Source organism: Arachis stenosperma, chromosome 4 (genome assembly GCF_014773155.1).
Source record: "Arachis stenosperma cultivar V10309 chromosome 4, arast.V10309.gnm1.PFL2, whole genome shotgun sequence".
NCBI classification, from domain to species: domain Eukaryota; kingdom Viridiplantae; phylum Streptophyta; class Magnoliopsida; order Fabales; family Fabaceae; genus Arachis; species Arachis stenosperma.
Window position 1 is genome coordinate 77,571,340 of NC_080380.1, and position 25,417 is coordinate 77,596,756.

At 37.5% G+C, this 25,417-nt stretch overlaps 1 protein-coding gene and 1 non-coding gene across 2 annotated transcripts; both read left to right on the plus strand.

The window, feature by feature from the left end:
- The first annotated feature begins 9,444 nt into the window (after positions 1 to 9,444).
- Positions 9,445 to 12,489, plus strand: LOC130975119 (uncharacterized). Its single transcript, XM_057899949.1, has 4 exons — positions 9,445 to 9,997; positions 11,686 to 11,927; positions 12,020 to 12,223; positions 12,331 to 12,489. Exons 1-4 carry the CDS (start codon positions 9,445 to 9,447, stop codon positions 12,487 to 12,489), a joined length of 1,158 nt encoding a protein of 385 aa, XP_057755932.1.
- A 4,174-nt stretch (positions 12,490 to 16,663) lies between these two features.
- Positions 16,664 to 16,767, plus strand: LOC130978833 (small nucleolar RNA R71). The gene has a single exon (XR_009086445.1). It is a non-coding gene; the product is annotated as a small nucleolar RNA R71 (small nucleolar RNA).
- The last annotated feature ends 8,650 nt before the right edge of the window (positions 16,768 to 25,417 follow it).

Genomic DNA, 25,417 nt, shown 5'->3' on the forward strand with positions numbered 1-25,417 from the left:
CTTCTTTGGATCTCATGTCGGATCTCCGGATACTCATTTTTCTTGAGCTTGAAAGGGACCTCGGGGATCACCTTCTTCTTGGCCACAAATTTATAGAAATGGTCTTGATGGGCTTTGGATATGAATCTCTCCATCTCCCATGACTCGGAGGTGGAAGCTTTTGTCTTCCCTTTCCCTTTTCTAGAGGTTTCTCCGGCCTTAGGTGCCATCAATGGTTATGGAAAAACAAAAAAGCTATGCTTTTACCACACCAAACTTAGAATATTGCTCGCCCTCGAGCAAGAGAAGAAAGAAGAAGAAGAAGAAGAAGAAGAAAATATGGAGGAAAGGGAGAAGTGTGTGGTTTCGGCCAAGGTGAAGAAGAGAGGGTTGTGGTTTGTGAAAATGAAGAAGGATAGAGGGGTTTATATAGTGAAGGGAGAGGGAGTAGTGAAGAACTGAAGATTGATGGTTTAAAGGTTATAGTAAACTCTCGTTGTAAGTATAGTTACTAAACCAAGCAATCAACCTTTCTTACAAACGTTTTGGTTGTCACAAGTAACAAACCCCTAAATAAATTGATAACCGAAGTATTTAAACCTCAGGTCATCTTCTCAAGGAATTGCGGGGAGGTATGTTCTTATTATTGGTTATGAGTTTGTAAATTGGGGGTTTTGAAAGTGAGGAACAAGTATGGTAAATGATAAGAAAAATAAATAAATAACTGTAAAATAAACTCTTGGCAAGATATGAGAAATTAGAAGTCCTATCCTAGTTATCCTTATCAATTGTGATGAGAATTGGATTTTTTCCCACTTTGTTAACCTCTAACTATGAAGGTAAGTTAAGTGGATGAATCAATTCAAATCTTCAAATTCCAGTCTTTCCTTGTGAAAAGTTAGAATTATTGGATCTCGAATTAATTCTTGAAGAATTCCAATTTTCAGTCAACTATGAGTTTGATAACTCAAGAGTTACCAATTAATCAACCAAAGCCAAAAGGGAATAAAATCTACTTGAATGAAAATAATTTGGATAGAGCACAAGCATTAATAACATAAATTAGAGAAAACAATCATAAGTCTGAAATACCTCAAATTATATTTAAATAGAAGGTTAGGTTGAACATAGAAATCCATAAGCCAAATTGGCAACATCAAATAATCAACTAAAGTGATAAATAAAATTAGAAAATAAATTAAAGGAACATTGAACCTGTGATGAAGAAGTTGAAATCCTAATCCTAATCCTAATCCTAAATCCTAAGAGAGAGGAGAGAACCTCTCTCTCCAAAAACTACATCTAAAACCTAAAATTGTGAATTATGAAAAGCCTGTTGAGTCTCTGCATGTTTCCTGCCTTTAATCTGTGATTATGGGCCAAAAACTAGGATGAAATGCGGCCCAGAATCTCTTCCAGCGACTTTTGTAATTCTGCAGATCACGCACGTCACGCGTCCGCGTCGTCCACGCGATCGCGTCACTCAGTGTTTTTCGTATCACGCGTGCGCGTCGTCCACGCATTCGTGTCATTCGTGCAGCATCCAATCCGCGCGGTCGCGTCAGGCACGTGATCGCGTCACTCTGATTTCTTCCATTTCACGCGGTCACGTGAGCCATGCGACCACGTGACTTCTCGCTGGTCATCTCCTCAATTCCTTGTGTTCTTTCCATTTTTGCACGCTTCCTCTTTATTCTCTAAGCCATTCCTGCCCTATGAAGCCTGAAACACTTAACACACAGATCAAGGCATTGAATGGTAATAAGAGAGGATTGAGATTAGCTAAATTAAGACCAAAGAAGCGTGTTTTCAATCATAGAACTAAACTAGGAAGGAATTGTAAAATCATGCAAATCTTATGAATAAGTGGGTGAAAAGATTAATAAAACCACTCAATTAAATACAATATAAACCATGAAATAGTGGTTTATCAACCTCCCCACACTTAATCATTAGCATGTCCTCATGCTAAACTCAAGGAGACCAAATAAATGAATAGGGAAAGGCAAGACTCATGCAATACAGCCTATGAATATGAATGCAACTACATGCAAAATGTTTCTACCTACTTGGTAAAAAAAGTAAATAAATCCATCAAGAATAAATATGAACTGGATTTCACTAATTCAAATCATATAGTGAAAATAAGTAAACTTGTAAGAAGATAGCTCATAAAAGCAGGGAACATAGAATCAAGCATTGAACCCTCACTGGTAGTGTATATCACTCTAATCTCTAAAGTGTATAGGGTATTTCACTCTAATCTTCTCTAATCATACTTTCTAACTTTGTTCTTCAGCTAACCAATCAACAAATATTTAGTATACTAATGCAAACATCATGAGGTCTTTTCAAGGTTGTAATGGGGCTTAGGTAAAGGTGGGGATGTATATATAAGGCTAAGTGAGCTAACAGAGTGAATCCTTGATTAGTCTAAGATCTCACCTAACATATACATACTTTATAAAGTTTAAAATTCTTTACCTAGCTGCCCAAATTTTTCCCACTTTTGTATTACATGCTCATGTATCAAACTTATTTTTGAATTTTGTCCCATGTGCATTGCTTTATTTTGCATTTGGGGAATTCTTTTGTATCCCCTTTATTTAAATACTGGAAATTTTTTTTTATTTTTTTTATATGCACATGGTAATTTAATTACTTTGATTTCACATGAGCATGCTTCCCAAAAAATTTTTATTTTGAAATATCTTTATTCTTTTTAACTCTCTACCTTGTTTCTATCATCCGTGTTCCCATAAAGTTTCCCCATACATAAAAAATTACACAATTTCTATCTTAAGCTAACCAAGGATTCAACTTGGGATTTTTATTTTATTTTTCTGCTTAAGGCTAGTAATGTGGTTATAAAGCAAGAGGGGATTTAAAGGCTCAAGGGGGCTAACAAGGGTGATGTAAAGGTACACTACAACAAATATGGCCTTTAGCAACGCCAAATTTTGTAACGTCTTAAAATCGTTCTCTTAGATAGGTTTAGACAACGATTTTTTAAAGTGTTACTGTTGAATTTCATTTTTCATCAATTTCTAGCAACACAGTAAAACCGTTCTGTTTGACTATTTTAAAGAACGGTTTTATAACCGTTACCATGATTTGGCTTTTAGCAACGGTTTTCGATTGTTGTTTAAAGAATTGCACAAAAGAAACGCATTAAAACCGTTGCCGAAATGCTACACTTTAAAACCGTTCCATTAGATTGTCTTAGACAACGGTTTTTACAGTGTTGCTGTTGAAGTTCATTTTTTCATTATGCTATAGTAACAAAATAAAACCGTTCTCTTTGACTATTTTAAAGAACGGTTTTACAACCATTACAACAATTATTTATGAAACAACCATTTTCTAATATTATTTAAATAATTATACAAATTAAACAATACTAATAAAAATAATTGCAGATAATTATATAAATTGAAACTATTTTTCTATAAATATTGAATTTATAAAATATTCAAAATCTATTGTTATAAAAAATAACAAATATTATTTTAAAAAAATAAAATTAAAACAAATTTATTATAAATATTATATATTATTATAAATATAGAAAAAATATTATATTTTGAACACATAAAGCTAAAATAAATTTATAATAAATATTATATATTTTTATTATAAATATATAATAAATATTTAATATAAAGAAATAAAATTAAAATAATAATTTTTCCCTAAGTAATAAACAAATACATACAGCGAAGAAAAAACAAGCTAAGCCCTCATTTTCTCTTCGAAACCAGCATAAAGAGTGAAGAACGCTCTTCCTCCTTCCACCGTACCGAACCCTAACCCACCCATCAGAATCAGAGAACGCATCGCACCACAGCTCTCCATGAAGGCGTAAATCGCACCATCATCGGAAGTCACAAGGAAGCCCCAAAGTGCATCTCACAATCGTCGCACCAGCATCGTCGCTGCGCTGCGTTCTTCCCGAATCGTCGCTGCGCTGTGTTCTTCCCGAATCGTCGCTGCCTCCTTCTTCCCGGCGTCGCTGAGTCTCTCCTCTCTGCGGCGTCGGTGCTTCTCCCCTCTCCGAGGCTTGACTGCTTCTCCACGGCGTCCTTGATCTCCCCTGTTCTGCTTCTGGTTCGCTGCTTCTACCTTGCTGTTTCTGCTTCAGTGTCTTAGCTGATTGTGGATTGTGCTTTGCTGCTGTTGCTTCGCTGCTGCTGGTTTGCTGCATTGGCTGTTTGTGGGTTGTCATCTGTGGTAAGGGGTCTTCTTCTCTGATTTTCTGTTTTTTAGTTAGGGCTTGATTGGTTGTTTGGTATTTTTGTTGGCTGTGAAAAGTGGTGAAATTTGTGAACATGAGCAAGATGAGGGTTGAATGTTGACTGAGCTTTTGTTCCGGTTTGAATTTGGACTGCGTACTTGTGAAATGAACCTGGGGCTTAGGTTAGTCTGTTATTTAAGGTAGCAAAACTTTTATTATCTGCGAGTAGTGTGTTCAATGGCATTATGGTTCTGTTTCTCTGCTCTCTGTGAGGTGTTCTATGGTGGATTCCCAATAACTCTTTATTGAGGATTATAGAGTAATTTCTATATTGCTGTTTCTCAATTGTTTATTTTTATTTTATTTATCTGCTTTGTTTATTTTAGCCTTGTTGTATAATGTTATTATTTGAGTGAGTTGTGGACTGCTTTTCATATTGGTTGGTTTCATCTAGGATAACAGAGGAATTTCATGCTTATTCCAACTATTCGACTTAGAGATTAGCATAAATTCTGCTCTTCTTCCTACATACCTCAATTAATCAGGATAAATATTTATTATGTTAAATATTTGATGGAAAATATGATGCTTGTAGATGCTCCCCATTCTTTATTCGCAGTTACAATGACCAAATACCAATCGATGACCCCTTTGAATATATGTATATAATACTGGTTTTAATGGCAATCCGGCTTGCTACTTCTCCGATTTCTGCTCTTCTTTTCTTAAGCATATCAATGGATAAATCAATTTTATAAGCCTGAATCTTATTGCAAGCTAAGCTTTAACAAAAAACCAAAAACAGCATCATTTCATTTGAGCTATTTCATTTTTCTTTAAATTGTTGTTAACAAATAATGAAGTTCCAACCCTTTTATCTACTTTTCTTAATAATTAATTATGGTGCCTGATGCATGTCTTGTGAAGGGAACCCCCACACCAATATCAGCCTTTCATTTTCAACAAGTGTCACTTGTGACTCATCACACATTAGGAACCCCACCTTCCTCTCTTTCTTTTCTAAAGTCATCTTATCAACCACAATTGAAATTATGATGTGTAAGTTTGTGAACTAATATTTAAAGAGTAATGATAATATTATTCTACTCTTGATAATTCTATTGTTTGATTTTTAGTTATATATCACTTTTAAAAATAAGATTTCTAAAAACTGGTTTTAAAAGTGAATTTTTTGTTAAAAAATCTGGTTATAAATTACTTATATTTTTATTCTTTGTTGCTGTTTTAGTTTGTCTCTTTAAAACCAGAAAAAGAGAATCAAATAGCGGATCTCTCTGTAGCTGCGACTACCTTAGACATTGAGCTACACTACAGGTAAATCACTTAATATATTATCTTTTTAAATTTGTTTGAACATTTAATTGTTAAGAATATTTACTGATTAATTGTTTGCTTAAGCTTCTTTGCATAGTTTGTTAGATAAAAAATTGTTAGTCTCTTGATTGGTTGAGATGTTCTCTTTCGAACATGTGTGGTTGACTTCTAGAAATTTTTTAGAGGCAATAAGCTCCTGATTAGAAAAAATCACTTATAGTTAGTCTAAAACATATGCCCGTGTTCTTTTATTTTAGTTGACAAAGTAATGGACAAAGGGTGGACTAGTTTACCAACATGGTGTTAATTCATTTTTGGATTTTGCCTTTTCTAAAGGTAGACCACAAGGACAAGAAATTCTTTGTCCTTGTTCTATATGTAATAACTTTAGTTGGGGGCGAAGGGATGAAGTTTTTGATCATTTAATAAGTAAGGGATTTCAAAAAGGTTACACTGTGTGGGTTCATCACGGCGAAAGGATAAGTCACATGGATAGTGAATCCGATGAGAGTAAAGTCCATGAAGGATTTGTCGACGACATTGATGGGCTGCTAAACGAGACGTTTCGGCATGTGCTTGAAGGAGATAGAGATGCTGATGGGCCAAACGAAGATGCAAAAAAGTTTTATAACTTGCTTGAAGAAGGAAAACAAGAGTTATATCCTGGCTGTAAAAAATTTTCGACATTATCATTCGTTATCCGTTTGTATTTGTTGAAGAATCTTAATGGTTGGAGCAACGCATCCTTTACTGCTCTACTTGAATTACTGAAAGAAGCGATTCCTCATTTGAATATTCCTGATTCTTTCTATAAAATCAAGGTCATGGTAAAAGGTTTAGGACTTGGTTATAATAAAATTCATGCTTGTCCCAATGATTGTGTTCTGTTCCGGGATACATATGAAGATGATGAATTTTGTCCAATTTGTGGAGCTTCCAGGTACATAGAAAATATTGAGGTAGATATAGAAGTTGATAAGTTGAAGAAAAAACCTATGCCTGCGAAGGTTTTGAGGCATTTTCCCTTGATTCCAAGGCTTAAGAAGTTGTTCCTGTGTTCCAAAACAGCTGAATCATTAAGGTGGCACGATGAACATCGTTCAAAGGAAGGAAAGTTAAGACACCCAGCTGATGGCCAATCATGGAAAGACTTTGACAGGCTTCATCCCGATTTGGCTAAAGAATCTCGTAACATAAGATTAGGGCTAGCTAGCGATGGATTTAATCCATTTAGAACCATGAGCATCTCCCAGAGTACATGGCCGGTAGTTTTGGTCGCATACAATCTTCCTCCATGGTGTTGCATGAAACCAGAATATGTCATGATGTCCTTGCTCATCCCTGGTCCGTGTTCGCCTGGAAAAAGCATTGATGTGTATCTTCAGCCATTAATTGAAGAGTTGAAGGTTTTATGGGAAGTTGGAATGGAAACATATGATGCTTCAAAGAATCAAATTTTTCAACTACATGCAGCACTTTTATGGACCATAAGTGACTTTCCAGCTTATGCTATGTTATCCGGTTGGAGCACAAAGGGAAAGCTAGCATGTCCTTGCTATAATTATGACACCTCCTCTTGTTATTTAAAACATAGCCGGAAGATGTGCTACATGGATCACCGTAAATTTTTTGCTATGGATCATCCATATAGGATGGACAAAAGATCTTTCAATGGCGATGTTGAATTGAGGTCAACACCAGCTTTATTAGATGGGGAACAAATTTTTGAAGATTTGAAAGATTTTGAAAATGTATTTGGAAAGAAGCAAAAAAATAAAATTGATGGTCCATGGAAGAAAAGGTCCATTTTCTTTGAGTTGCCATATTGGAAGCAAAACACATTGCGCCATTGTCTTGATGTTATGCATATCGAGAAAAACGTATGTGATAACATAATTGGAACTTTATTAGACATTCCAGGAAAGTCCAAAGATCATGCAAATGCTCGTTACGATCTCAAAGATATGGGCATAAGAAAAAAACTTCAACCAAAGGAGATAGATGGTGGCAAGAAAGCCAAAATTGCTAAGGCTTGTTTTAACCTTACTAATCAAGAAAAAACCATTTTTTGTGATATTTTGAAGTCAATAAAATTTCCGTCTGGTAGTGCCTCAAATATTTCTCGGTGTGTTCATGTTGCTGAAAAAAAGATATCAGGCTACAAAAGTCATGATGCTCACTTTATGTTGCATTATTTATTGCAAGTAGCTATAAAATGCACAATGCAGAATCAAGTAGCTGGCCCTTTAATTTATCTAGGTTCATTCTTTCGTTCCTTGTGCCAAAAAGTTGTTGAAAATGATACAATAGATCATTTGGAAGTAGATATTAGAGAGATTTTGTGCCAATTGGAAAGAATATTTCCTCCGAGTTTCTTTGATATAATGGTCCATTTGCCTATTCATCTGGTAAACGAGTTGAGGTTGGGTGGCCCAGTTCAATTTAGGTGGATGTACCCCATCGAGAGATATCTGTGTAGGTTAAAGTCCTACGTTCGCAATAAGAGCCGCCCCGAAGGTTCAATTGCTGAAGGATATTTAGCTGAGGAATGCTTGACATTTTGCTCAATGTATTTAAGTCCTGATGTGGATACAAGGCTGAGTAGGAGGACACAAAATTATGATAATTGCAGTGAAGCTGACGTATGTCATGATAGCTATTTTACATGCTTGGGGCGACTAATTGGTGGAAAGAGGAAAGGGCAACCTTTTTCTCTAGATACCAACTCAAAAATACAAGCTCATCGGTACATCTTATTCAATTGTGATAAAGTTAAAGACTACATTAGGTATTTTTCTTATATATTTTCCAATCTCTATTAGCAAATTTAACTTACTCGCTCTTTGCTTACTTTAGAGAGTATGAGGAACATGTCAACAATCAAACTAAAGGTAGAAAATGGAAGAAGGCAAAAACTCTAAGCCATGATTTTAGTGAATGGTTCAAAGAGCGTGCTTCTCATGAAGGTGTTCCGAAACAACTTAAAGATTTGTCTAGAGGCCCAAACACAGTTGCAAAATGATTTTCTAGTTATGTAATCAATGGCTACAAATTTCAAACTAGAGAACATGATGCAAGCCACACAACTCACAACAGTGGTGTGACTTTGGTGTGCGAAACACCAAGCTTTGCTAGTGCCAAGGACAACAACCCAATGACCAAAGCTGTAACATATTTTGGTGCAATAAAAGACATAATTGAGTTAGACTATTATGCATGTTTCAAATTTGTTCTTTTCAATTGTGATTGGTTTGAAGTTGAGGAAGAGAATTTTGGTCTAACTTCAGTTCACTTTAATAAAAGATGTTCTCGGGATGATCCTTTTGTATTAGCTTCACAAGTCCACCGATATTTTTATATTCAAGACCCTTTTAACAAAGACAAGCATTATGTCATGGACACAGTGCCAAGGGATTTATTCAATGTGTGTGATGGGTATGATGTTGAAGCCGAAGAGTCTAATCAGAAGGACCCCTTTGATCAAGCGAATAATTTGTTTGTGCCAAAGGATAATTGTGAAGTTCAATGGACTAGAGAAGACATGCCAAATACAATCATTGAGAAACCTTCACTTGTTCTACAACAAGCTGAATATGATGATGATTCTGATCTTTAAAGAGATTTCTCTTCTCAACATAGAATAATTTTTTTACTTTTATTTTTGGTGTAATTGTTTATGAACAGGTGCATTTCTTATAGATTCTTGGTTCTTTTAATATGTGATTTGGTTTTTTAATATTATGTTAATAGATTTTTTACGATGTATACTAATCTCATTATTTTATTTCCTTTTTTAGAAAATGTTCAAAAACTTCATTGAAAATGAGATTGATTCAAAGTCAAGTGTTGAATTGCGTGCAAAGTTCTTCAAGAATATAGAAGTTAAGTGAGAAAAGATGTCTTCTAGTCAGCAGCAACATCAACCACCACCACCACTAAAGAGGATAAAAACCCTTACTAATAGGGAAAGGGAGCAGAAGTTAAGAAAAACTGGTGTCCAACCAAATGATAAGCAGAATTTTGTAGAAAAGCCAAAAATTGCAAAAGAAAAAGGGCAGAATTTGAAGAAAAGTAAAGTACAGATGGAAGCAAGTATGACTCACTCACAAGGATCAACATGTAGACAAGAAAAAGAACTTCCTTCTAAATCTACTGCTGTGGCTCACAAGATTACTAAAGAAGTAGATTCTAGAATGACTCAAGATTTGATGAGAAAAGAGACCACAAATGAAGATGATATTGAAGAGTGTGGCAGCTTGCAAGAAAGGCCAACTAAGAAGGGAAAAACACGTCAATTTGCTTCAATGCCGATTGATACTTTTCTTCAACTTAACAATGAACCTGATGGTGAAGAGCAATTGGATGAGAATGAAGGAGATATTATAGAGGAGCAGGACAAGGATTATATTAATCCAACTGAGGCTGAGAACATAGACAATACTTTGAAAGGTAAACTTTTTGCAGGTTCTCAATTTTTTTTCCTGTTTACTTTTTCTTAGTTTAATTAGTTTGTTCAGTTTTTGTTAAATTAGTCAGTTTAGTTATGCATGCTTAGTGGATTATAGGTGGTTAGGAAGTTTTATCTGAATTGTAGTGGATTTAGGTTGAACTTTTTGGTTGCTGCTAATGCCTTTTATGAATGGTTTTATGAGATGCTTTATCCTTGTTAATGGCTGATTTCATGCCTTATTTTGATTGAGCAATGATGCTGATGGCTTTATTCTGAGCCGGTTTATTAGTGCTGATTTGGTTTTAGTGAGTTCATATGGGTTGATCCCAGCTGTTTAGTGCTGCTTTATCCTTGTTAATGGCTGATTTCATGCCTTGTTTTTATTGAGCAATGATGATGATGATGGCCTTATTCTGAGCTATTTTATTAGTGCTGATTTGGTTTTAGTGAGTTCATATGGGTTGATTTTACTGTTTAGTGCTGCTTTATCCTTGTTAATGGCTGATTTCATGCCTTGTTTTGATTGAGCAATGATGATGATGATGGCCTTATTCTGAGCTATTTTATAAGTGCTGAATTGGTTTTAGTGAGTTCATATGGGTTGATCCCAGCTGTTTAGTGCTGCTTTATCCTTGTTAATGGCTGATTTTATGCCTTGTTTTTATTGAGCAATGATGATGATGATGGCCTTATTCTGAGCTATTTTATTAGTGCTAATTTGGTTTTAGTGAGTTCATATGGGTTGATTTTACTGTTTAGTGCTGCTTTATCCTTGTTAATGGCTGATTTCATGCCTTATTTTGATTGAGCAATGATGCTGATGGCCTTATTCTGAGCCGGTTTATTAGTGCTGATTTGGTTTTAGTGAGTTCATATGGGTTGATCCCAGCTGTTTAGTGCTGATTTATCCTTGTTAATGGCTAATTTCATGCCTTGTTTTTATTGAGCAATGATGATGATGATGGCCTTATTCTGAGCTATTTTATTAGTGCTGATTTGGTTTTAGTGAGTTCATATGGGTTGATTTTACTGTTTAGTGCTGCTTTATCCTTGTTAATGGCTGATTTCATGCCTTGTTTTGATTGAGCAATGATGATGATGATGGCCTTATTCTGAGCTATTTTATAAGTGCTAATTTGGTTTTAGTGAGTTCATATGGATTGATTTTACTATTTAGTGCTGCTTTATCCTTGTTAATGGCTGATTTCATGCCTTGTTTTGATTGAGCAATGATGATGATGATGGCCTTATTCTGAGCTATTTTATAAGTGCTGAATTGGTTTTAGTGAGTTCATATGGGTTGATCCCAGCTGTTTAGTACTGCTTTATCCTTGTTAATGGCTGATTTCATGCCTTGTTTTTATTGAGCAATGATGATGATGATGGCCTTATTCTGAGCTATTTTATAAGTGCTGATTTGGTTTTAGTGAGTTCATATGGGTTGATTTTACTGTTTAGTGCTGCTTTATCCTTGTTAATGGCTGATTTCATGCCTTGTTTTGATTGAGCAATGATGATGATGATGGCCTTATTCTGAGCTATTTTATAAGTGCTGATTTGGTTTTAGTGAGTTCATATGGGTTGATTTTGCTATTTAGTGCTGCTTTATCCTTGTTAATGGCTGATATCATGCCTTGTTTTGATTGAGCAATGATGCTGATGGCCTTATTCTGAGCTCTTTGTATAGAGACAACAGTGAAGAAAACACGAGGTCCTACACAATGCTTGAAGATTCATGCAAGACAGATGGAAGATAGAGAAGAAATTACTCTAGATAATGAAGGAGAGGCAATTGGTTCTACTGATGAAGCTGTAAATAACTTGAGCAAATTTTTGGGCACAGTGGCAAGGAATTCAGATTTTTGTCCATTAATTTACGCAAATTGGAAGGGGATTAAAGATAAAGAAGCCATTTGGGAATATGTTCAAGTGAGAATATTATTATTGTTTCTTTTAGAAACTTTTTGGAAATGTACACATGTATTTTATTCTTACTGGCAAATAATTTTTGTGTTTTATAGGCTAAGTTCATTATTCCAACTGAAGGAAAGAGGATAGTCCTTGCTCGTATCAATGACAACTGGAGACGGTATAAGACCACAACCAAGCAAAATCATTTTCTGCCACACAAATGTGTTAATGAAATGCTGAAAAATCGTCCTAAAAGCATACCTGAGAGTCATTTTCGTAAGTTGATTGCTTATTGGAGAACTGAGAAAGTTAAGGTAAGACATGTGCAACTTATTGTAGTCTGTTTATGCAATTATGAGTTATATAAATTTATGAGTGAAATATGATAATTTTTTGATAATACTTGTCTCTTGCTATGTAGAAAATGTCTGCGCAGAATAAGAAAAATAGGGCACAACAGAAATTTAGCCATCGAAAGGGACCAATAAATTTTGCAAAAATACGTGCAAGATTGGTACAACTTTTTATTCTTTGTGCATTTGTATGTGTATGTGGGGTGCAAGAATACGTGCATTTTTAACTCTATATAAATGCTTGTTGAACTGGACTTATAGGCTGCTTCTAAGGAAAATAATGAACCACCTACTCAAGCAGAAATGTTTGTTGAGACTCGCCAAAGCACAAAGGGAAAATCATTGGATGAAGACACTTTGGATGTTATTGTAAGTATTGGGAGTTAATTTGATTAAAATAGGTTATGGATTTCTTGTGTCTTGGTAATTTGTCCATCATTTGTGGTTATCTTTATGCTTGCAGTTGAGTTAAACAATGCTGATACTATTCTTAATTGCTATTATTTGATTTGATGTTGTCAAATGATATATGTTTTGAGTCCAAGTGTGTAGTTACTCTTTTTTGTTATTATTATTTTTCTTCACATTAATATAGGCACATCTGCAAGCTGAGAATAAAAAGTCTAAAGAATAAGCAATTAGAGCTTTTCAATCCATATTTGGCAAAGAGAAGGCAGGGAGAGTGCGATGTCACGGAAGAGTTACCACACCAACTTTGTTGAAGAAAAATGAAGAAATTGCCACCCTTAAGCAGCAACATGCAGTTGAGAAAGCATCATTAGAGGGTAAAGTTTATGTGATGCAAAAAGAAGTAGATGAACTAAAATCGCTTGTTAAGATGATGTTGCAACAAAAAAGTTCAGGAGTGGACCTTGAGATGTTAGCTGCTCAACTAGGAAGCACTTTAGGCAATCCGAATAATGATGCGCATGAGGAGGTATTATTTATTGTTAAAGTTTCTATATTGTTATGATATATATGTTTCTCCTCTCTCTCTCAAACATTTTTAGTAGACATTATTAGTATTAAAGATGTGTAGTTTTATATTTAATTTTTTTCTTTTTTTACAGGAAAACTATGTTGAAGGGGAAATCGAACTTGGTTAAGGTCAAATTTTTAAGAGCAAGTGTTACAGAGTCAAAGTCATGAACTTGTGGATCGGACATGATGATAAATCTATTTGCTACTTAGCTATTTTAACTCTTTTTTGTTATATTTTTTGCAACATTAGATGATATAGTTGAGGTTGTCATGATAGTATTGTGGTATCTTGAATGTGATTGTGGATCTTACAACAATCTTTGTAAGTCAAATTTGATGAAAAATATTCAATTATTTTTCTTTTGTGACTTTATTCAAATAGTTTAGATTATTTATTGACTCTAAATAATTAAAAAAAATGAAATTAATTTCATTCACGAAAAAACTACTATTGTAAATAAAGAATTATATATTACAAAAAACCGTTGTCAAAAGTTACAAAGGACAACGGTGTTAAAACCGTTGCCAAAAAATAACAACAACGGTAATGATAGCTACGATTTTAGGAAATTGCACTTGTACTTCCTTTGTCTTTTTCATCCATTCTTATCCTTCCTTTTGTACCTGCACAAACAAACAACTTTGCTATCATTCTTTTCGGTCCATGTGAATAATGAATAGTACTTGCACATGTTTTTCCTTCTTTTTGAATTGTAAATCAATGATTGACTTCATGAGCTTATAGCCGTGACCCTTGTATGTATGCACACTTATTACTGGACACCAAACTTAGTGTTTGGTAATGTCTCCTGATGACATGAAATCCATGTTGGTTGTCCTTAATGAATGTGCATAATTCTAATAAATCATAGTCACTTTGGCTCTTTGATCCTAAACAATTTTACTACCTAAAGTAATTGAAATCAAAGTATTAAAACATGCAAATGGTATACTTGTCATAAATTTCTAAATCCAGAGGAACTTCTTGCTTTTTATTAACTGTGTTCAAAGAGGAACACCAAACTTAATGTTTGGTTGTGCACCTTGAATGAAAGATTGAATACAATTTGAATAAAATTTGGGGTGCCTTCAGGAACACCAAACTTAGAGACCAATTGTATTTTACATGCAATGTTTAGTGCACCTTATCAACAGTTGTCCTGAGGATTCAAGTTCATGCATAAGAAACCATGCTTTATTAGATGCAAAGCAAAACAATAAAGAGTAAGGATACTAAAACATGGGTTGCCTCCCATGAAGCGCTTCTTTAACGTCACTAGCTTGACGGTTGTCCCTTGTTAGGGTGGATTGTAGTGCTTGATGTCCTCTCCTCTCACTATAAAAACGTCCCCCTTTGATTCCTTCATGATTTCCAAATGTTCCATAGAAAGAACTTTCCTGATTGTGAACACTTGAGGGAGCTGGAAAGGAATGGTTTTGAGGCCAGGCGGGATTGGCAGATAATGACTTGATATCACTTTATCTCCCGGAGAGAAACCTTCAGTGGGAATTTTCTTGTTTCTCCACCCTCTTGGCAATTTCTTTACAATTCTTCCCTCTCTCTTGAGGATTTCTTCATTGACCCTTATGCCAGGAGGATCCTTCTGACCTGTTTCTATTGATTCTTGTGGCTTTAACTCTTGCAATTCTTGTTTGCCTTCCAAGGACTGTTTCAGAGTTTCAGCTGCTGGATTGCTTTCCTCCAAACACAGATGGCTACTATCATCCTTAGGCTTTTCAGGTTCTGGTTCAGGCTCAGATGCAGGTTTGAAAACATGGAAAATGAGCTGTTCATCACGTATTCTCAAAATTAGCTCTCCTTGTTCTACATCTACGAGTGCTCTAGCAGTGGCTAGAAATGGCCTTCCCAGAATGATAGGGTGTAGGTAGCTTTCCTCCATGTCCAAAATGACAAAGTCTGTGGGGAAGAAATAATTTCCCACTTTCACCAGCACATTCTCAACTACCCCTTCAGCTTGCTTCTGAGTTTTGTCAGCCAGTTGTATGATTACATCAGTGGATCTCACCTCATTCAGTTGTAGCCTCTTCATAAGAGTCAGAGGCATCACATTTATGCTAGCTCCTAGATCACAGAATCCTCTGTCAATTTTTGTTTCCCCTATGATGCAGGGGATATGAAAACTTCCTGGGTCTGTTTTCTTAGAGACCATGTCCTTCTTGATGAGTGCACTGCATTCTTTGTTCATTATTACAGTTTGTCCTCCCTTCAAAACTCTTTTCTTGCTCAGCAATTCCTTCAAATACTTGATATGTGTAGGCATCTGCTGGAGAATCTTAAGAAAGGGAATATTGATATGGAGAGACTTAAATGTCTCTAAAAATCTTGAATATGTTTTCCCTTTTTCACCTCCTCCTAACCTCTGAGGAAATGGTGCTTTTGGTTGGTATGTTTCCAGCATGCCTTTATTTTGCAGTTCCTTGGCTTGCTCAGTTTCACTTTCCTGCTTAGCTTCTTCCACACCTTCCTTCAAGATTTCTGGCTCCTGTTCTGAGGGTCTGATTCCTTCTTCTTCTGAGACTTCCTTCAATATGGTGATGGCCTTGCATTCTTCCCATCTCACTCCCTTTTGTTCCCCTTTAGGATTCTTTTCTGTGTCACTAGGGAACACTGCAGTTGACTTGGGGGCTTGTTGAGATAGCTCTCCTACTCGAGACTCCATCCTCTTGAGTTTTTCACCATGGTTCCTTAAGGTAGATCTCACATCATCCCTAAAGCTTTTCAACTCACTTATGTCCTGACCCATGTTTGCAAGCATTCCTTCTATCCTGTTTAATTGATCTTGAAATTGTTGGTTAGGATTAGGTTGGGCAGGTTGATTATTTTGGCCATGATATGGTGGTTGGGAGTAAGTGTTTTGTGTGGCTTGGTATGATCTTTGGTTGGAGTTTTGGTATGTGGAATTGTTATGTTGGTTGGGGTTGTAAGGTTTGTGGTTTTGTGGTTGGGTTTGCTGGTTTCCCCACCCAAAGTTTGGGTGGTTTTTCCAGCCTGGGTTGTAAGTGTTGGAATGTGGATCATATGGTTGCCTTTGTTGATTTCCCACATAGTTGGCCTCTTCCCAATCACCTCCTTCAGTGCTTACCTCCTCTTGATCTTGTGTGTGTATTGCAGCCACTTGATTTGTTTCTAATTTCCTGGTGAGCTCTGCTAGTTGCTTGGCAAACACCTTGTTTTGGGCTAGAATTGTATCAACATGGTTCAGCTCCATGACTCCCTTAGTGTTGTGTCTCTCTGAAGCATAGTAGTACTCATTCTCAGCCACTGTCTCAATTACTTCAATGGCTTCTTCCACAGTCTTTTTCCTGTTCAATGAACCTCCTGATGAATGGTCTACAGCCTTCCTTGATTCATAAGAAAGTCCATCATAGAAAATATGCAATTGCACCCAGTCATGGAATATGTCTGGTGGGCATTTCCTTGTCAAATCCTTGAACCTCTCCCATGCCTCGTAGAGAGTTTCACCATCTTGTTGTCTAAAAGTCTGAACCTCAGATCGAAGCCTCTTGACCTTTTGTGGGGGATAGAAACGTGCCAGAAACTTGCTTTCAACCTCATCCCAGGTTGTTAGGCTCCCCCTTGGGAATGATTCCAGCCACTTAGCTGCCTTGTCCCTAAGTGAAAATGGGAACAAGAGCAGTTTATAGGCATCTTCCTGGACTCCATTGGACTTCACAGTGTCGCAAATTCTCAGGAATTTTGTGAGATGTTGGTTTGGATCTTCATTAGCACTCCCACCAAATGAACAATGATTCTCCACCAGTGATATTAGCTGTGGTTTGAGTTCAAAATTGTTAGCCTGAATGGGTGGTTTCTGAATGCTGCTACCACAATTCCCAGAGGTTGGGTTTATGTATGAACCAAGAACCCTCCTCTCGGGAATGGCATTGTTTCCATCAGCTCTCTCATGGTTGTGAACTTCTCTATCCATGTTGAGATCTAGAGCTTCCTCAAAATTGTCCTCAGATTCTCCTTCAGATTCTTCTTCTCCCAGTACTCTCTTCCCTCTTGCTTCCCTTCTAAGTTTATGAAGGGTCCTCTCTGGTTCGGTATATGGAGGAGTTGATATCTCTCCTCTCCTACCTGTCATACAAGAACACAGCACAGGCAACAAACAAGTGAAATACTCTTGGTTAATGGAAGAGTATGGTTAGAGCAGTTGAGGAATTAATTCAAATAGTTAGTGAGTCAGTGAGTTAGTTGCTTGAATTTAAAGGAATAAAGAAAGAAAGCAAGTAACAGAGTGCAGAAATTAAAATTCAACAAGTAACTTGAACTGAATTAACAAAACAAGAAAAATGCTCAATCTAGTTAACTTCCAATTTGAGAATTGTCAATCGAAAACCAATCCCCGGCAACGGCGCCATAAACTTGATAGCTACGATTTTAGGAAATTGCACGATCGGCAAAAATTCCTTCCGGCAAGTGCACCGGTTATCGTCAAGTAAAAACTCACAATAGAGTGAGGTCGAATCCCACAAGGATTGGTTGAGTGAGCAATTCGGATTAGAAGTGTGTTCTAGTTGAGCGGAATCAAGATTTATATGAGAATTGCAGAATGTAAAATTTGCGGGAAACTTAAATGGCAAGAAATTGAAATTGCGGAATCTTAAATTGCATGAATTAAAGAGCGAGAAGCTAAATTGCTGAAATTAAAAAGGGATCGGGGTGATTGCATGAATTTAATTGCAGAATGTAAAGAGAAAGTGGTAGATCAGAAATGGGGAATTCATTGGGTTTCAGGAGATATTGAGATCTCCGAATCAAAACATTTTTATCCCTTCCTCAACAATGCATTCATTAAATTTTGCTTGGCAATCTTATATGATTGGATCCCAATCCCTTGGCTCACCAATTCTCTCTAAAAACAAACAAATTCCCAATCCCTTGGTTTAAATGTTCATAAGAAGAGATGATGCTCGATCACTGATTATACCACACAGTTTCATGAACCACAATTTGGTAGGATTACATGTCACAATATCCATCCAAACCCCAATCCAATTCACTGTGAGAAAGCTTCTCTAGCATGAATCCTCCATTCCTTTCCCAAGGTTCCGAAGGATTCCAATTATGGATAGTTTCTTTCCCAAGACAACTAACCAATGGAATTAGATCGAGAAGCTTTCTAACAAAATTCAAGAGAAAAGATTGAAGAAGAAGATAAAAACTATTATTGATTCATTGAATTACAATAGAGCTCCCTAACCCAATGAAAGGGGGTTTAGTGAGTCATAGCTCTGAATTCAATTACAAAAGTATCAAAACTAAAAAAATGATCCAAAAAGTCCTCAACTAACTTAAATTCTATCCTATTTATACACTTTCTAAATTGAGCTTCTATTGTGTTTCTTGGGCTTTGAAGCCTTTCCCTGATTTCCTTTTGCTTTGGGTTTATGATCCATAATCCTGATGAGGCTGCTGATCCAATTCTGTAACATTCATTGAGCCAACTTAGTGATAATCAAGTAATGACACATGACTCAACAAATTGAAATTCCAGACTCATCAATTCTTCAGGCCCAATCCCATAAACCATGATATTCAATTAGGTTTCATACCAGAGTACGTTTAAGTTAATGTTTGTGCTCAAATGTTAACTTAAACTGCAATATCTTTGGCCCAGAAACCTTTTCAAATAGTGGCGTTTAAGTTGCAGTTTAAGCTTAAACTGCAACTTAAACGTTGGACACTCCTGGAGGTGGTATAACTCAAGCACGTTTAAGCTTCAGTTTAAGGTTAAACTGAAGCTTAAACGTGGAAATGGAAGAAGGCAACCCTGGAGTGTGGAATTGTCGAACACGTTTAAGCTTCAGTTTAAGGTTAAACTGAAGCTTAAATGTGGAAATGAAGAAAGCAACCCTGGAGTGTGGATTTTGGTCGAACACGTTTAAGCTCCAGTTTAAGGTTAAACTGGAGCTTAAACGTGGAAATGGCTCCCTGGTGCATTTCTCATTTCTGGCGTTTAACTTCCAGTTTAAGGTTAAACTGGAGGTTAAACGCCACTTTCAGCTTTTCCTCAACTTTCATGATTTTGGCGTTTAAGCTCCAGTTTAAGCTTAAACTGGAGCTTAAACTGGAGCTTAAACTGGAGCTTAAACTCCACATGTGATATTCAAGCTTCCTTTATTGATTTTGTTGCTTCCTTGCCTAACCTCTTCTTCCCTGAAATCATCCAAACAACTGCATCAAAGTCTTGCAAAATTTCATGAGAAATCTTCCATTCATAGCATTCAAGTAATATAACTAAAAACTCATGGAATTTGCTTCAAAATCATACTGTTTGGATGGTTCATTGCTTTGTTATTCATTTAACCATTCTTGGTTACTTTAAGCTCAAGAAAATGCATAAAACAACTAAAACTAACAGAAAAATGCTAGTGAAACTAGCCTAAGATGCCTTGGCATCAGGTAACGCTTAAAAACCGTTTGTCTTAGATTACTATAAAATGGCAATATTTTAAAACTGTTGCCAAAAAAACTAATGGTAACGCTTTTAACCGTTGTCTTAGATGACTATATAATGGCAATGGTTTCAAAACCGTTGCCATAAAACCAATGGTAACGGTTTTAAACCGTTGTCTTAGACAACTATAAATTGGCAACAGTACAAAAACCGTTACCAAAAAACGACACCAATGATAATGCTTTAAAACTGTTGCTGTTGTGGATAACAAAACTACAACAGTTTAAAACCGTTGCCAATCCAGGTACGATTTTAAACCGTTGTATCAAGAAAGAGAACGGTCTAAAACCGTTGCTTTCCGAGTAACGGTTTGAAACCGTTGTTTAAAATTTGTGTTCAAAACCGTTGCCTATACCAGTAACTTTGGCAACGGTTTTTTGGTTACCGTTGCCTTAGGTCAAAAACCGTTGCCTTTGAGCATTGGCAACGGCCGCATATACCACAGGTCAAAAACCGTTGCCAAAGCGTTGCCTAAAGTTTAGGGAACGGTTTTTCAGTCTACGGCAACAGTTTTTGACCGTTGCGAATGGACTTGTCTGTCTCCCCATGTAAACGTCTTCCAGTTCCCTTCCGGGTGGCCATCCTGAAAGAAAAAGGGAAGAAGAGTAACCCAGGAATAAAGATAAGAAAATAAATAAAGTATGGGTGGGTTAATACCAATTGATAAGGGTCTCCTTTACATGGAAGCTTCAACATGTAAATATACTAAATAATGGACATATAGAATGGAATAAAGTAAAGATTGCAATTATAGAAAAGAAAACACGCAAGAATAAAATATTATGGTTAAATAATGTAACCATGCAATTAAGCTCAAAGTCTCACAGGTTGTGTGTTCTTTGGCTCAAAAACCATGTTCCAAATACAACTTCAAACAATTTTAGCACAAATTTTTTTCAATTTAAATTAGTGAAATACTATAAAAATTTCTTGAAAAAGAAAATATTACTTCAACCAAGTGGCAAAATATGCAAAAAATCAAACAAACATGCAAATGCAACAACTAACAAGGAAACTAAACCATTGGTGTTGAGACAGAAGAGAATAGCTAACCCGTGGAGATCGGTATCGACCTCCCCACACTTAAAGATTGCACCGTCCTCGGTGCATGCTGAGATGTGCAGGTGGACGGGCGGTTCCAACTGGCGCCTTTCTCCAAAGATCGTGTAAATGGACTTGTCTGTCTCCCCATGTAAACGTCTTTCAGTTTCCTTCCGGGTGGCCATCCTGAAAGAAAAAGGGAAGAAGAGTAACCCAGGAATAAAGATAAGAAAAAAAATAAAGTATGGGTGGGTTAATGCCAATTGATAAGGGTCTCCTTTACATGGAAGCTTCAACATGTACGTGAGAAAACAATAGAAGCCATGGCATGCCAGTGGTACAAAATGTACAACAATGGGGAAGAGAGTGGGTAATGAAAGACAATGTAAGTTCATGTCAATGCAAAAGGAATACCGGTATCATAAAAGATTGACATTGACAGAAAAATAGCATCACCCAACATTGTAAAACAAGTCACTAAAAATTATACCACAAAAGATGCAACAGTTAAATAAGAAAATCAACACCAAAGGAAAAATAATAAATTTAGAAAAGAAAAGAAAAATATGCACTAAATTAAAATGCAATGAATGAAATATGCAAAAAATAGAATGAAAGATAAGAAGAATGAGAAGGGAAAGAAGTGAGTAAAAAAGGAGGGAGGGAAAAATTACGATTGGGGAAAAAAGATAAGATATTTGGCAAATTAGGATAAGTTGTGCGGCGCAAGTGACGCGGACGCGTGGGGCACGCGGTCGCGTGACTTGCATTTAAAGTTAATCGACGCGGTCGCGTCGGTCACGCGGTCACGTGACACGTTTTATGATACTGGCGCGAGGGCAGCCTCGCGCTCGCACAACTCTCTGTTCAAAATCTTATTTTGCCAAATTTTGGGTGACGAGATCGCGTGGTCGACGCGATCGCGTGAGTGGCCAATATGGGGATATGACGCGGACACGTGAGCCATGCGTCCGCGTGGTAAGGTTGTGCTTTCAGCACCAGTCCAGCACCACTCTAGCATAACTTTCGGCTATGCACCCTTTTCACGTCGATTTTCATGGCACGTGGCCGCGTGGGTGACGCGGTCGCGTGGGAGGCCAAAGTTCCCACATGACGCGGTCGCGTGAGCGACGCGGTCGCGTGGGGTCAAATTATGCTAAAGGCGCACCTCCATCCACGCTCTCGCGTGACTCTCTGTTCAATTCCTTTCTACCCAACGCACTAGTGACGCGGACGCGTCAGTGACGCTGTCGCATCGCGTGCGTGTTTTCCCCCCTTTTTTTTCACGCAGGTATGCAATTATGCAGTATGCAATGCGAATGAATAATATTCAGGTTCAATTAAAAAGGAAATAAAAATAAATAACACGAAATAAAACTGAAAAAGAAACGACCATACCATGGTGGGTTGTCTCCCACCTAGCACTTTTGGTTAAAGTCCTTAAGTTGGACATTGGATGAGCTTCCTGTTATGGCGGCTTACTTTTAAATTCATCCAAAAATCTCCACCAATGCTTGGAATGCCAATAGCCTCTGGGGTCCCAAACTAGGCATGTAAAGCTTCTGAGCAGCTTCAAACAGATTCTCAAGCTCCCGGGGTGACGAATATCAGCATAGAATCCATGATCCCAAGCTTTGCTTTTAAATCCACCTCCGTCTTGATCTACATGTTTCCATCCGGGCGGTTTAAAAAGTAGATTCTCACTACGGTGACCAAACGTTCTCCGTGATCCATTCAATTGAGCATGATACCAATCCGTGCACTTCGAGTTGAAGCGTGGAACCTTATTGAACCTTGTGCACCAGCTCTGAGTACGAGCCATTTCCCTCTTACTCTTAAAGCCGCAGAGAGCTCTAAGCTGGCCATCTGTTTCAAGCAAACCATATTCAAGTGGAAAAATAAAGCGAAGGGTTAAGGATTATACCCACTTGAAGCTTGTATTGGGTGGTAGTGGCCTCGGGATAGGTGGTTCCAGTGGTTCTGTAAGTTTTACTCCCTTGTGCTCTTCTGTGAATTTCTCCACTTCATTGCAAATTTCTTCCACTTTAACCATATCTTGATCAGAGTCTTCAATTTCTCCCTCATCATCGCTCAAGTCATATATTGGAGGTTGAGAAAAATCTATCTCTGTATCATCTTCATAGTCACTCGGGAAAGATTCTTCTGTCTCAAAGAATTCACTTGCGGATGCAAGTTCGTCACTAAGAGAACAGGACTCGTGATCATCATCATCAAGGAAACCTGCGTCTTGGGTTATTCCGTTCAGTTCTTCATAAGATATTTGTATTGGAGGTGGTGTAAAATCCTCCTCAGCATCAATTGTAGCATCCTCGACGGAGTCTTCCATGACTCTGTGTTCCCATGGAGGTTCAGCATCTCCTAAATCTTCAACCAACTCTTTCTATTCTACAATAACAGCATCCTCTACTTGTTCCAGGACGAAGTTATGTTCTATGCTGTCCACTGGAGCTTCTCGTGTCTTCTTCACAATACATTCTTTGTTAGATTCTCTACATGAAGCCATGGGAGTCTGTTGAGTGTCTGAACGTCTGGAACATAATTGAATTATTGCTTGCTCCAGTTGATCAAGGGTTGCAGTAAATTATTTTACTGATTCTTCGAGATGAACCTGTGATTCTGGCTTTGATGGATATGGGCATGGTGTATGGGGGAGTGGTGGTTCTTGGGAGTAATTGGATTGCTGTTGGGGTGGATAAGGATCGTACGGTGGTGAATGGTAAAAAGAACCTTGTGAGTGTGGTGGGTTGAGGTTGTGTTGAAAGGATGATCTCTGAGCATAGGGTGGGGCTTGTTGGTAGCTACAAGGCGGTCCACTGATGAGCGGATAATTTATACACTTTTTGGCATTGTTTTTAGTATGTTTTTGGTATGATCTAGTTAGTTTTTAGTATATTTTTATTAGTTTTTAGTTAAAATTCACTTTTCTGGACTTTACTATGAGTTTGTGTGTTTTTCTGTGATTTCAGGTATTTTCTGGCTGAAATTGAGGGACCTGAGCAAAAATCTGATTCAGAGACTAAAAAGGACTGCAGATGCTGTTGGATTCTGACCTCCCTGCACTCGAAGTGGATTTTCTGGAGCTACAGAAGCCCAATTGGCGCGCTCTCAACGGCGTTGGAAAGTAGACATCCTGGGCTTTCCAGCAATATATGATAATCCATACTTTGCCCAAGATTTGATGGCCCAAACCGGCGTTCAAAGTCACCTCAAGAAATCCCAGCGTTAAACGCTGGAACTGGCACCCAAATGGGAGTTAAACGCCCAAACTGGCATAAAAGCTGGCGTTTAACTCCAAGAAGAGTCTCTACACGAAATTGCTTCATTGCTCAGCCCAAGCACACACCAAGTGGGCCCGGAAGTGGATTTTTATGTCATTTACTCATCTCTGTACACCCTAGGCTACTAGTTTTCTATAAGTAGGACCTTTTACTATTGTATTGATATATCGGGGTAGCTATCTTCGTGTTTTATGCTATCCTAGATCATTGAGAGGCTGGCCATTCGGCCATGCCTAGACCTTATGCTTATGTATTTTCAACGGTGGAGTTTCTACACACCATAGATTAAGGTGTGGAGCTCTGCTGTACCTCGAGTATTAATGCAATTACTATTGTTCTTCCATTCAATTCCGCTTGTTCTTGTTCTAAGATATCACTTGTTCTTCAACTTGATGAATGTGATGATCCGTGACACTCATCATCATTCTCACTTATGAACAAGGTGACTGACAACCACTTTTGTTCTACAAGCAACCAAGGCTCTAGTGAATATCTCTTGGATTCCTGATTGCACGATGCATGGTTGATCGCCTGACAACCGAGTGCTCGCCTGACAAACGAGCCAACCATTCCGTGAGATCAGAGTCTTCGTGGTATAGGCGAGAACTGATGGCAGCATTCAAGAGAATCCGGAAGGTCTAACCTTGTCTGTGGTATTCTGAGTAGGATTCAATGATTGAATGACTGTGACGTGCTTCAAACTCCTAGCAGGCGGGGCGTTAGTGACAGACGCAAAAGAATCAATGGATTCTATTCCGGCCTGACCGAGAACCGACAGCTGAATTCCGTGTGCCGTGACAGGGCATATGCAATCGTTTTCACTGAGAGGATGGGAGGTAGCCATTGACAACGGTGAAACCCTACACGAGCTTGCCATGGAAAGGAGTAAGAAGGATTGGATGAAGACAGTAGGAAAGCAGAGAGTCGGAAGGGAAGGCATCTTCATACGCTTATCTGAAGTTCCTGCCAATGAATTACATAAGTATCTCTATCTTTATCTTTATGCTTTATTCGTATACCACGATACCCATTTGAGTCTGCCTGACTAAGATTTACAAGGTGACCATAGCTTGCTTCATACCAACAATCTCCGTGGGATCGACCCTTACTCACGTAAGGTATTACTTGGACGACCCAGTGCACTTGCTGGTTAGTTGTGCAAAGTTGTGTAATGCCATGGGATTGAGCTACCATGTTTTTGGAGTTCATGACCGGGGATTATGAGAGTTGTGAAAAGTATTGTTCACAATTTCGCGCATCAAGTTTTTGGCGCCGTTGCCGGGGATTGTTCAAGTTCTGAGCAAGCTTTTTGTCCGGTAACATCAGTGCCAAATTTCTGATCCGGCAAC